Source organism: Girardinichthys multiradiatus, chromosome 10, assembly GCF_021462225.1.
Source record: "Girardinichthys multiradiatus isolate DD_20200921_A chromosome 10, DD_fGirMul_XY1, whole genome shotgun sequence".
NCBI lineage: Eukaryota > Metazoa > Chordata > Actinopteri > Cyprinodontiformes > Goodeidae > Girardinichthys > Girardinichthys multiradiatus.
The window spans coordinates 16,391,404-16,405,211 of record NC_061803.1 but is presented as its reverse complement, the minus strand read 5'-3'; the positions used below and the strand labels follow the sequence as shown (position 1 = coordinate 16,405,211).

The 13,808-nt window shown below is 39.0% G+C and overlaps 1 protein-coding gene across 4 annotated transcripts in view; it reads right to left on the bottom strand.

Annotated features, from left to right (window-relative positions):
- Window positions 1-1,354: 1,354 nt before the first annotated feature.
- Window positions 1,355-13,808, bottom strand: part of LOC124875497 (regulator of G-protein signaling 9-like) — a 30,155-nt gene continuing 17,701 nt past the window's right edge. The window contains exons 9-19 of one of the 4 annotated variants that reach the window (XM_047377706.1): window positions 11,489-11,551; window positions 11,101-11,130; window positions 10,942-11,003; window positions 9,510-9,623; window positions 9,303-9,418; window positions 9,123-9,210; window positions 8,555-8,693; window positions 8,191-8,273; window positions 7,871-7,994; window positions 6,464-6,861; window positions 1,355-5,645 (exon numbers count right to left, since the gene is read on the bottom strand). In XM_047377706.1, coding sequence (XP_047233662.1) covers window positions 5,483-5,645; window positions 6,464-6,861; window positions 7,871-7,994; window positions 8,191-8,273; window positions 8,555-8,693; window positions 9,123-9,210; window positions 9,303-9,418; window positions 9,510-9,623; window positions 10,942-11,003; window positions 11,101-11,130; window positions 11,489-11,551 — 1,380 coding nt within the window. In that variant the 3' untranslated portion in view covers window positions 1,355-5,482. Of the gene's footprint in view, window positions 6,365-6,463; window positions 6,862-7,266; window positions 7,995-8,190; window positions 8,274-8,554; window positions 8,694-9,122; window positions 9,211-9,302; window positions 9,419-9,509; window positions 9,624-10,941; window positions 11,004-11,100; window positions 11,131-11,481; window positions 11,552-13,808 lie in introns of those variants that run through there. The other 3 variants (XM_047377709.1, XM_047377707.1, XM_047377708.1) reach the window with 3 other exon arrangements.

The following is a 13,808-nucleotide window of genomic DNA, read 5'->3' as shown; positions in this document are numbered from 1 at the left end:
AAGGCTTATATTACTATACTAAAAGTCCTTTTTTTTGTTGGTCTTTTGCAATGTTCCAATTGTTATGATGTTTTTTTTTTGTCTTTTTTTTTTACATAGTTGCGTCTGTATAACCATTTTACACCAAAACATTGTACAGAACAATTTCAACAGAGTTCATATAAATCCAGGTTTAAATCAGATCTGCTTTATTTTTAATCTGTACTTTCTAATTCAATTTGGTTTGCAATCCAATAAAAAACTATCAGACTTTCAAAAGTAGCTTCATAAATGAATAAGACGTTACATTTTTAAAAGAGGTTTCCCAGGTTTGCCTGGTAAATACAATATATTTATTATTTCAAAACTGATGCTCCTTTTACATTGTTTTGTTATGTTTTGAGGGATATCCATTTCATTTGCTTCTAGAAACAAACATCTTTGTTGGATTAAAATATTTTTAAATCTAAATCTACCAGGGATATGAATAATTTTGGGCTTACCTGTATATAGAAAGTCAGTCTGCCCTTATATACACAGGTAGACAAATCAGGCAGTAATGCTATTAGTCTCCTCAAATAATTTCATTCAGGATTGTTCTTGTGAATCTGAAATGCTTGTTGCTTTATTTCTAGGGCTATTTTCTCAATATGTTTGTTTCTTTCCCCTCCTTCTACAAACTCCCAAATAAATTTAGAAATTAGAAACAAATATACAACATTTACTCTTAAACTTGTGCACTTATTTTTAACTGCTACTACAAACTTAAAATGCATGATTAGAATGCATCCTCAAAAATGAATCGTAATACTCGAACACCTGGACATTTTTGTGTCATTTTGCTAGGCTAATGCATCAGCAGACTTTGTGCGAAAGTCCCAACATGAGTGCTGGAAATAAGCAATCACATTGTTCAGCTCAAAGACGCCATAAAAAGAGAGGAAGATCAAAGCTTTGCTCTAGTCTTTGTTCAGTCACCTCAGTGATGCTTCTTCCTGCTCATCAGTCAGTGACATCTGAAACAGCAGAAGTAACGTGGTCTTAAAAAACAGGCGTCTGCAACGTCTGCAGTCATATCTGTCTGGATATCAGGTTGTGTTTACAAAAAAAAATGATTGAGACATTTGGAAGCTGTTTATCTATATAATAAAACAAATTGAGAGGCGAAAGTCTTAGTGATTCACTTAATGTAAATAAAAAAGGGAAAACGTTCAAAAACTCTGCTGAGTTTTTAAATGTCCATTTTTTACTGAGTACACTGAACTGTCCTTGTTCGAAACTGCACAATTTTTCATTTCCATTTCTATGTCGCCATCTAGTGGTGAAATATCATTACAACTAAATGATGTCAGTAAATAAACCCAAATTACATGTGTACCTTTTTAAAAGACACTTTTTTATTGAGGCACTTGACAATAGCAATGGAATGCACATATCAAATAGCACAAATTCAAGGTACTTTTCGCATTCTTGCATCTGTAAACATGGTAAAGATAACACATTCTGTCAGATCATGTTCTGCTGTCTCTCCCGAAAAGGAGAGACCATAAACACCTCAATCTGTTTGGTGTTTGGTACACAACAGCTACACAGAGGGTACAAAACAGCAGTGGAGCCAAATACAAAACTACAACCTGTATCCTCCATGATAAAAAGAAAGTGTCCCCTCTTTTAAATGGAGGGTTCTGAGAATACACATCAGATTCCACATTGTCATTTATTAAAACAAAATACATCCAAAAAGGAAAAGCAGTGTTTGAAAAGCTGAATACCGCCTTGCTGCCTCCATGGGGGTTAATAGGGAAAGGATCAATAAGGTGCTGCTAATTAAATGCAATGATTACTTTCGGTGTGATCACCACGACAAAAGCAGTTTTGGCAATACAGACATCTGTGTTAACACAATGCTAAGAAGGAAAAACATCAGCAATGATCTTAAAGAAGCAACAGGCCATCTGTTGGGGAAGGGTCATAAGGCCAATTCAAAACACATGGAAGTCCATCATTTTACAGAGAAAGATTATTCACAAATGGAAAATATGTTTAAACAGCTGCCAATCTTCCCAACAAAGTCAGCTCAGGACCCTTAAACCCAGAAGTTCCATCTCAGACTCTACAAGTCGTGGTGAAAATTAAACTGTTAAATTCATGACAGTACAGTAAGAAAAAAGAGAAACCATTATAGCTTGTTTGAAAGCGCTGAAGGAGAAAAAGCCTCTTCTGTCTAAAAATAATAAACCAGCATGACTTACAGCAGGAGTACCCAAGTCCAGTCTTCAAGAGCTACTATCTTGCAACTTTTATATGCATCCTATTTTAACCAGGTGTGTTGGGGAAGGGATGCATATAAAAGGTCACGGATAGTGCCTTAAGGACTGTACTTAGCCCCCCTTTACTTATAGTTGAGTCTACAATTATTTGTACCCTTGGCAGATTTAGGGTTTAAGTAATCTAGTAATTTTACCAACAGTTTTTTTCTGATTGGAAGTCAGAATCTTAGAGAATCTCTGGAGGGAGCTAAAAAATTAGGGTGATGGCATGGCGAGGCCTTCGAGCCTCAAAAACTTGGAGCTAATCGCTGAAGAGAATTCGTCGAAAATAGTGGAAGCATGCAAAAAGCTTTTCAACAATTAGAAGAAGGGTTTGATTGCTGTAATGCCCAAAAATATGTTATTTTATCAAAGAAAATAGTATAAAACAATTGTATATCCCATTTTTTATAAAAATGGGAAAAGAAATATTTTAAGAATTGATCCTACTTTTGTCTTATTATATTCTTTGAGGGATCACTCTCTCATTTTCTAACCGAAGTATGGTGGTGTAGAGGTAATGGTTTGGACTTGTTTAGTGGTTACACTAACCAGACACCTTGCAGTCATTAACCCCTTTCAGATCATACTTTCAATCCATTATCTACCCATGTTCTTTATGCCTTGTAATCAGCTGAAAGGTACTGACACAAAATAAAAATCAGACTTCACCTACCCCCGTTACAGTTCTGATTCACCTTGGCAAGTAGTCACAGACCCATAGCTGCCATGAGATGTAAGGTTAAGACAAGATTGTGGAACGTGTGTGACTAAGTAATGCCACACAGAGGAAATACAGCAGTTGCAGCAGCACAGTCCACGCAGTGCATCTTTATAATTCTCAAGTGTGCATCTCATCTGAGAATCCCATTGATCAGCATGAGCTGAGGCAGACCAGACATGACAAGTTGAAGATGGCACAGAACAGATTTGCGTGTATTTAAGGCATTAAATGCATTTGGGCAGACTGTCTGATGATCACCACAGAGCTTAGAGTCAGACAGATAATATTGGGAAATGCCAGAAACTCACTTTTTGTACATTTTTCTGTAAGTGCTGCTGTGTGGTAAGCCATCCCTGTTTTATTCCACAACTTGAGCTGCATGCTCTGAAACCACACACCAGCTCATGCCAATGACAAAATTATCCATAAATTGGGTTTTACAGTTGAGTTTTTCCCGCAAAAACTATGATCTAAAAGGGTTTATTGAGACAACCATGAGCTCCTATGTATTAAGGGGGTGCTGTGCATAATGCCTGTTTTGCAGGGCCAAGGCACCTTAAAGCCAGTCTACAACAGAACCACTGATAAGAAGCAAGGAGAAGTGATGTGGTAAGATCTTAAGAAAGCTGTGCAGAAACAAATGTGTGAAAACCTCAGTCAACTAAATCAATGTTGCAAAGAAGCATCCTTTGACTCCCAAAGGTTGTCTATGTGTTTAGTTTTTCCCATACAGTTTCTCCAAATTTGACGGCAAATTTGATCTTCGTTTATTAAATGAGAGTGTCTGTTGTCTATTTTTGTACACTTGAGGTTAGATATATAATTTTAAAACTCTATCAATCTTTATTATGTTCTGATACTGTAAACGCTAGAATTAAAAGAGACTTTTTTCCAAAACTGCATGTAAACAAGTTGTTCCTGTGATCCCATTTTACCCTACGCTGGACTGGCTCAGTTTGTTTTTGTTTTTTTTTTCACAGAAGATGTAACTTAATAAACAAAGAGGCTTCTAAGTCTATTCTGCAGTACAAGACAACATTTCTACCTCAGAAAGTATATAGAAACATCTGAGTAAGCATGTGAAGTCACTGCCGAGGGTTTCAGACTTAATTACTTTTTAATTAATGTTCCTTTACAACCATCATAATGTAATTGAATTTATGATTATCTTTACATTCGATGCATTTGTTTTCTTTTTCTTTGGCATTCTACAAATAACACTGCAGACGTCTAACATTATTTAAAGTTTTGAGGTCAAACTGAGGGCATGGTTTAAGGCTGCTGTTGGGCTTACAGTTTATCATCAGATTCAGGGTATGAGAGCTACACTTCAAGCTGTGAAAGCACTTGAACTTTTGTAAACTCTGTCGCCCCCATGTGGAGTGGCCCCTGTTCAACCCATCCTCCATCCTGGGCTCAGCAGGGGATCACATCAGACTGGGTTGGTAAGACTGTACTTACCGTACTGTACTACAGACAGACCTTTTTACGTCCTGTTTTTGTAGGATCCCAAGATTTTGTAGGATCTCAAGATGCCCCTAGTCTGGAAGGGAAATATTGTCTCTCCAGCAGGTTCTGGGTCTTTCCGGGGGTCTCCTCCCATTGGGACATGCCTGGAACAGGCAGAAGTGGCAGAGGCATTCAGATCAGATTTCTAAACCACCTCAGCTGCCAATGCAGAGTAGCTGCAGATCTTCTCCAAACTCCTCTCTGAAGACAGAGCTCCTAAGATCACTGAAACTGCTTGTAGCTGGTTTTTTCGGTTATGATCCATATCTTACAACCCTAGATAATGGCTGGAATATAGATGGATCATTAAATCAAAGGTTATTTTTGTTTAAATCACAACAGACCAGGGTAACACCCACATTACTACAGACGATGCCCTAATCCACCAAAACACTTTTAACTCATCTACTTGAGGTCATAGACCGACCCTGGATGATTAATCCATCATTTTCTATCTGAGATCCATGGTTTAGATTTAGAGGAGCTGACTCTTGGTTTAAAGGTCACAGATGTGTCTGAATGTGGACACATCTCTTGCTTTGGGTATACAAGGACTGATAACATTTTAAAGCATTGGAACACCCCCTACTCCTGCAGCATCCCTACAAAATGCCTCAATGGACCCTCCTCTAAGTCCACAAAACACATAAGGATCAAACAATCAAACCTTCATGGACCCTTGCTTTGAAAATAAAGATTTTCATTATATTTTAGACTGATAAATAACACTAGCATTTTTCTTTTGCAGCTACTTTTTTCATAATGTTTGACAGGAAACAGAGTAAGCAATAGATCATCCCTACAACAACCCTTCAAACCAGCACGGTCAGATACTGCAGCTTTATCATCATTTGGTGTCTCAGACTGAGTGATTCATGCAGGTCTTGAGGTTGTTTGGTATATGTGTCACATATTCCATCCTTATTGTCCGGTGGCGTTATACCTGTATGAATCCAGCCAATTAACCTGTCCCATTCTGTCTAGAAAGGCTCTCCCAGGGGCAGATGATCTCCTCTGTTCCCACTCTGTCCCGAGAGGCAGGCCTGTTCTCCTCATCCTCATCCTCAGACTCAATGGGGTAGATCCGGCACTCCGGGGGAATGTCTACTTTGATATGGAAGAAGCTAAAAGATATTGCACAGAGGATTTTGTACCTCTTTTCAGGTTTGAAGTCCATCCATTGTAATTTTCATTTCAAACAAAGACAAGAGTATAATCAAAAATACAGCGAAGGCAACAATAAAACAGAAAATATCACAAAAATTCTGTTTTAGGCTTTCTTGTGTTATCTCAAGCACCACTTTGCACTATAGCGGAAACAACAGCGCCCTCCACAATGTTCATTTTTGGTGTGTACCTGTAATTAAACAATTGTATTTTTTTCCACAAGTATAAATTAAGAAAAATTATTTCAAAGAACTAAATATTTGAGGTGTCCTACTTTTTCACATGACTCTAGCTGTGTCTCTCTTCTGAGCAGCTATTGCTGTCATTAACTCTGTGTAGTTGTTCTGAATATAGAAAGTACTCCTGGACCAGTGCTTCTTAGTGATATTATGTCATGGGAATAGAAGACGAATTTATTACCAGGTTTTTAATACCTGCCAATAAGTATGGAGGGCGCTACAGTGAAAGTTTTTTACGCTTAAAATTGCACAACAGTGTGTCTGTTTCTTTTAAATTTTGTCATTTTTGGTTTTGTTTTAGTTCCCTAACCTTTGTTCTGCTCTTTAATCTGTTTTTCCACCATTTTCACCTCTTCGGTGGCTGAACTGCGCCACCTTCTTCAAGAACAAACACCATTAGCTGTTGATTGTGCACTCCACTGATTGCACTGCATGAACTAAAGTGTTTAATCAGAGTTAAAGTAATGAGAGAACATTAAGCATCACCTCAGACTAAAGATTATAGATGGAGGGCTGTATTTGATGGTGCAACTTACTTGCCAATTCGTCTGGGCGGAGCATGGCTGGGCTCGTCTGGCATGATTGGCTGAATGCGGCTACTTGCTGTGGCCGCCGTGTGACATTTAGGAGACAGGCTGGCAAACATGGCAGAGGGGCTGCAGCCTCTCTTCAACAGTCGGCGCAGAGACAGGGCCATTCGAGACTTAGACAAGTTTTCTCCATCAGGGGCCCTGGCCTCCATGTTGCCCTCACCCTCGCTGGTCTCCAGTCGCCGCTCAGAGGCCGAGGTGCTGTCTAAGGCCACACTGATGGGGGACGGACAGACTGGGGTGTGGGCGAGGAAAGGGAACGAGGGTGAAGCGGTGACAGAAGGTGGGTCAGGGATTCCAGAGTAGACAGCGAGGTGGGGGACAGGAGTGGTAAACCTGCACAGCTGTGGGAGCAAAGGGCAAGACACAATAGTCAGAGGGCATCTGGAGAGGGCAAAACCAGTGTGTGGGATTTTGAAAAATGCATCAACTAAGGGTCCTATGGGCTCTTAGTTGATTGGTGGAAATAATATAATTTCATGAAACAGCCGAATAACAGTAATTGTTTCATTTTCTGTAAAAGCCTTTAAAACATCTCTTTTTGCATTCAGGAGCTTAGTCAAATTGCTTGCAGAAACAAAGGAAGGATGAAAGAACATGAAGGAAGAAAGGAGTCAAGAAATGAGAACATCAGGGAGGAAGGAAGTGAAATAAGATGGAAAGCAAGGAAGGAAGGAAGGAATCTGATCCGAGATGTGAATGTGCATTGTGACACACTGATTTTCATGGAAACACACAGCACAAACAAATAAAAATGAGATAAGTCTGATTTATTAACTTATGACTGATGACAAAGAAAACAAACAGAAGCACTACATAACAACAGAAAAAGATGGACACTGTAGAACACACGTTATGAGAAACATTAGCAGCTTCCACTGACAAGACAGTGGACTGTGGTCCTCTGCCTGTAGTTACTCAGCATGCACAATATAACTGTAATTCAACAAGTGTTATGTGGTATGTCCATCAGAAAACATTTTTAATGTCGCTCAGTTAAACATGTGTGACTAATAAAGAGGCTTAGCAAAAATATATAACTATTTCTATTATATTAAATAAGTTTTTGTTTATTATAACTAAAAACATTTTAAACATATTTCAAATGAAGTTTAGTCTCCCATAGATACAGCTTTGCTATCACACATTTTCATTTTTAAATAGATATTTTATGCAGCACTGTGAGACCAACATGAATATTATTAAAGTACTAACAGCTTTATTCTCAGACTAAACCTCTGCAAAAGCAAAAAAATAGAAATGCTAATCCTGTTTGTCGCTGAACGAGATGGGTTTTCACTTAGAATGACGAGGAGCCATCTCCTTGCCCTGCTTGCTGAGTTTGCTCATGACCTGTGTTATATCAACAGGGGCGTTAGCGGCCATCTTGGCTCTTTGCTCCTGCTCCTGCTGCCTGATGATGATGGGGCTGAGACTGGGCCGTCGGTTCCTGGCATTCTGCTCCAACTGGACTTCACTGGGGGAAATGACAAGAGAGAGTGATGGATGTGGTTGTCTTAGCACAATGGATGACAAAGTCTGGCTTTTATCTGACATGTAAAGGGGGACTTGTTGACCAAGTAAGTTACATTTTTTTTTTTTTCTAAAAAAATATATATATATATGCTTCAAATATCAGACATTAAATGTAACATCTGAAAGCTGTGTCTCACTTGAATTTGTGCTCTTCAGGACAGATGGCTTTCTTTAAGGTTTCCTTGAACACTGGAGATTTTAGGTATCGCCCATATGAATCCTGAAAGAAGGACGGAAGGAAAACTGATGACAAGGTTTAACTATAACACTTACTCATCTTTGAATAATAGAAAGATATTGTTTATTTTAAGATTTGTTTAATTATGGGGACATTTCTCATCTATTTTATTGCTCCTAAATATAGCTTCATTCACACACACTCTTTTTTCGAACTACATATTTATATAAGGTAGGTTCTGTAGTGTTCTGCACGCACTACAGAACTTTAAAACTGATGTTTAACACTGCCATTGTGAGGCCTGACTGCTGATGTCTCCTGACCTTCTTCATTAGCATGTAGATATGAGTTTGTGCTGCATCCAGAACATATCTGTGTGGGTGCTTCAGGCCCTTCACTGTGATTTCCATTGTCTTTCCATCTATGTTGATCCATCGCGGAGCGCCACGTGCCAAAAATGTCCTGGGAAAAAAATGGGAGAAGTGAGGACAATAGGCTTTAAAACAAGAAATATTGGTAGATATTTAAAATAAAAATGGCCTGTACTTGTATGGTGCTTTATCAGGTCTGAGGACTCCAAGGTGCTTTACACTACAATCAGTCATCCACCCATTCATACACTGACAGTGGTAGGCTACATAGTAGGCACAGCTGCCCTGGGGCAGACTTACAGGGGCTGCAATACAATCGGCTCTGTTACAGGACAAACCCATACCACATGAGCCCCCCGTTTAAACTAATTTCCTAACCCTAACGCTCAAAATAAAAATCATACAAAATAAGCTATAAATATTAATAAATAATTGTAGTAGGGACAATTAAGTCGAAACCCATTTCTGAAACTTGATTCCAATCAATAGATCACCCAAAAAGATGATATCAAGTCATTACTTGTAGATCTGTTCTGCTTTCTCTCTCATCGTCACAGCAGTGCCCCACTTCAGATCTTCACAGCCTTCCCAGAATGCTAAGTTCTCTCCTAAAAAACATTCATAACAGAAGAACAAACAAGCATTCAAGTACACATTGGATATGTTTTTTCTTGCTTATTTCCTTGAATATCATCCGTACCACTGAATTCTTTCTTCAGGAACAGTCTGAAATCATCTCGTCCTCGAGGGTCTGAGAGCAGTTCTTTAAAGCTGAATGTCCACCTCTCCACACGCATCTTGGTGGGTATTTCAACGCTGTGGCACAAATAAATAACCACAGAGGAAAATGAGACCATTCAACAGGCCCAGCTTTCAGAGATTATATGTGTTTGTTTGGCCCACTCACTTATGCATATTCTGAGTCCAGAATGTTGTATCATCAGTGAGCCAGGGGTTGCTGGGAAGACACTTGGAGAGAAAAGGGTCGTGACCACTATAGGTGGCGCAGTACTTCACCAGTCTGCATTACAGGAAATAAGATTCAGTGTATGATATACATTTATAATAATAAAAAAATTATGTTTTCAACACACGCAGAGACACCGCCAGAGAAACTTCTTTAAGAAAGGTTATTTTTACATTCAGGTGAGTTTGTTCCCCTCATACAGACTTGGGAAAATTAAGTTTCCATCATTGCCACTACAGTTTGTACAGACATGAGAAAAAAAACTCAATTCAATTCAATTCAGTTTATTTATATAGCGCTAATTCACAACACATGTCGTCTCAAGGCACTTCATAAACGTCAGGTACATACATTCCAATTAATCCTAATCATTGAACAGTGCAGTCAGATTCAGTTATTTATTCAAATAAATAAAACGTTTTTCTGTCTAAGGAAACCACGCAGATTGCATCCAGTCAGTGACTTGCAGCATTCCCTCCTCCTGGATGAGCATGTAGAGACAGTGGACAGTCACTGGCGTTGACTTTGTAGCAATCCCTCATACTGAGCACACCCTGGCTTTTTATCTCTCAGTAATCATTTTAATTTGGAATTTATCAGTCTGGAGGAATTTTGACTTCTTTTCTTTTAAACTATGCTTGACTTTGGTAAAGTTGGCAAACATTTGTTTCTGCTAAGCTCTCTTAATGACCCACCACATTATTTCAATCAGGTTCAGGTCTGGAATTTAACGTGGCTAATGCAACACCTGTTTTTTTTCTACCTAAGTTGTTTCGAGGTAGATTTGCTGCTGCGTTTGGGATCATTGAGGGGTGATGACCCAGTTTGGGCCAAGCTTCAGCTGACTGACAGATGGCCTCAGATTTGACTCTATAATTCTTTTGTATACAAAGAAATTCATTACCAAATGCTTTAAAGATGCACAGGTCCTCTGGCTACAAAACTACCCCAGGCCCACATCATCACCCCTTCATTGATGTGCTTGATTATTGGTATGAAGTCTTTGTACTGATATGATAAGTCGTGGTTTTAAAATCAGTAAAACTGTGTCTCATATAGTTCTTGCCAATTAAACTGAATTTAATAAGATGCAAGAAGCAGTGCAGCGTTTCCTCCTCAATTGTATTCTAGATTAAGGCACCCCTTTCCCCACATGTTGCTGTGGGCGGTCAGTCAGCAGAGTATGATAGCTAAACATGAAGAGGAACAAAAATGTTTTTGTTACCATACTGTCATTGTGTCGTATCAGCACATGCCTTACATTGAACATGTGACGTTTTGAGAGGTACACTTAGTGATCAGAGCTAACTAAAGGGGAATTCTTTGTTGCAGATATCTCAGTGCATGTAATATAAATCTGATGCTATCTTACGCGCCAATGGACACAGATGACTTCACTCTGGGCCTCATGATGGACTGCTGGGTGAAGATCATCTACAGCGGGTGAGACGAGGCAGAATAAATTGCCAATTTTAGCTAAACAATAAAGCATATAGCAAAAGTAAAATCTAAAAATAAAAATCCCACTTACAATTCTCTCATAGTAGTCAGGTGTTTGTGTCTGAAGACAAAAATGTAGACAACACATTTGAGCTAATATTTTACCTTTAAACATGTTAAACATTACATTTTCTCTTTTTTAAATTAAAGTTTTGGTGTTAAGAAATTGATTATAGGGTAGAGTGGTGGTGCACGTCATGATATGTAACCAGTGTGCTGAAAAATAGAGCCATGGGAAAATGCCTGCAGAGGAGAAAAGAACAAAAACAAAGACAAGAAAAAAGCAGACAGCATAAGCTTGGAATAGAAAGCAAGTAGAATTCCATGCAGCTGCATTCATGCATTAAAGCCTCTTACTGGGTATAAGCTGATTGAGAAGAATTATGATCATGCAGGTCAAGCAGAGACTCACCTGATACCTCGTCTGCATTAGGATCTGTTCTTCGATCCACCCCATAGTCCATAGCACTCACTGTCCCTGGCTGAACACATGGTACAAAAGAAGGCAATTACACACTGTGGGCTTGGCAAAGGGCCAATTAATTAAAATAGGTGGCTTTCTTCTGACGCTAATGAACAGTTGATTCTGTATAACGAATACTTTGTCTGGCCATTAGAAACACCAAGAGGCTTCTTACAAGTGTTAAGTGACTCTGCATGTACTAACATTTGCATCTAAAATTATTCAACCGCAACTCCAAATAAGGTATATTGACAAATATGAAAACTAACCGCTGTTTGCATTTAACAGATCAAAAAAAGGACAAAAAAAGAGCTCAACACAGCTAATATGTTATTTTCCAAATTCCAACATAAAATGCTTCTTAGAAGCATCTTTGGTTCTTAGTAGAGGACCCGTCTGACCCATAGTCAGAGACCAGCCTCTGACAGTGTTCTCCTTGAACTGTCTTGTGGACAAAAGTCTATATACAGCTCATTAGATTTTTGAGTTAGTGTTCTCCAACCAACTTTTTCAAATTCCACCATAGATTTTCAAGACCCGAGACCTGAGATTGCCAAGCAACTGTCATGGTATTCTAGTATCTGCCATGGCTTCTAAATAAAGCCTTGAAGGGCTTGGCAATATACTTGGGATCACTGTCCTGTCTGAAGGCCCAAGCACCATCTTCCTCACAGAAGGAATCACGTTCTACCAGGATTTCCTGATATTTGTTTAAATCCATCTTGTCCTCCATGTGCTTCAGTTTTCCAGTACCAGAGGAGGCAAAGCAGCCTCAGAGCATCACTAAGCCACTGCCATGCTGTTTAGTTCATACTTCATATAAAAGGCATAGAGCTTATCCACAGGCCTAAAAATGTCCAGTTTTGATTAATCACTCCACTAAAGAGAAATCTAAAACCTCTTTAGTTTATTTATATGGTTGTGGGCAAATTAGAGTCGCCTTTTCTTGAGCTTGTTGGTCAGTAGTGGTGCACATCTCGAAGGTCAGACATGAAGCCCTTCAGCATCTAATATGTGCTTTAAACTGTGAAAACCTGAAAGCTCAGTGGTTGCTGCCACCAATTCCTGCTGACGGCTTTTTTCAGTCATTCGAGAGTTTATGACCACCTGGCTTCTCAAGATGTTGTGGAAGCCATTGATAGTGCCCCATTTTTGCCACCAGGTGATGTAGGAACTGATTCTTAAACTTTAAACCTGTGAACTCTGCTTGCAGCTGTATCTCTAGGAACATTCAGGTCTTTTTGTTTATTTTTCATTGTTTATGAAAGGCGATTCTCTTGACTTGGTCATATTTTTAACATAAGATGAAATATTGCAGTCAACAGTCCAGGCATTTGAGGTGTTCCATCTCAACCCTAATGCAACTAATGAAGCCCTTGACTGGTTGAATCAGATGAGCCTAAGACCACACCGGATTTGCAAACATGTGCTCCTACAAACAATTATTTCCAAGAGGCAGGGTTTCTCCCACTGTATTATAAGCCTGGCGGATTTAACCCAAAATGGTTAGATGACCCTAAATTTAGTGGATGGCTCTACAAGCCCGAGTACGTTCAGCATGTTGTGTACTATATGAAAATATAAATACTATACAGGCTAATTTTATGTTGGTTAAACAGTAAAAGATTGCTATTAAATTCAACATTAGAAACAGGTTGTTTTATAGTTGTGGCTTTTTTGGGGCATTATTAGGTATGTCTTGTCGAATTTGTCGCAACCACCACCAGCAGGCAATCCAAGGCTCCTCTGCCAGAGTCTTCATTGAAGTAGACGCATTTGGCTGCGTCTACTTCTCTAAACTTCGGGTAAATTATGTAAATGTATATTTTGTGGCATTGACAAAGTTTTCAAAAAACTATAAGTGGTATGTGTTATGTTACTCTTTTTTCAGATTGAAAAATGTCCAATTAAAGATCCCACAAAATTATTGATGAGATGTTGGAGATTCTAGCCTGGGTTGTGGACTTGCCAACTCTAGAGGCCATCCGACTCTCTACTCCCATTGGCCTTGAGGTGGATGAGTCCACAGATATGTCCCTGACCAGGAAGCTGGATATACATATTAGGTATTTACTAATTTTACAGTGAATATAAATCTGACCTTATGCTGGATAAAAGAAAATAATATTAATAAAACCTTTTTTTTAAGTACCTGGACAGAGAGGGCCAACTATTTGTCAGTTTCTTGACATGGTGCCGCTAAATGATGGGAAGGCAGATACCATTGCAGAGGCCATCCGTGAGGTGATCACAATCAACACCATACCAACAGATTG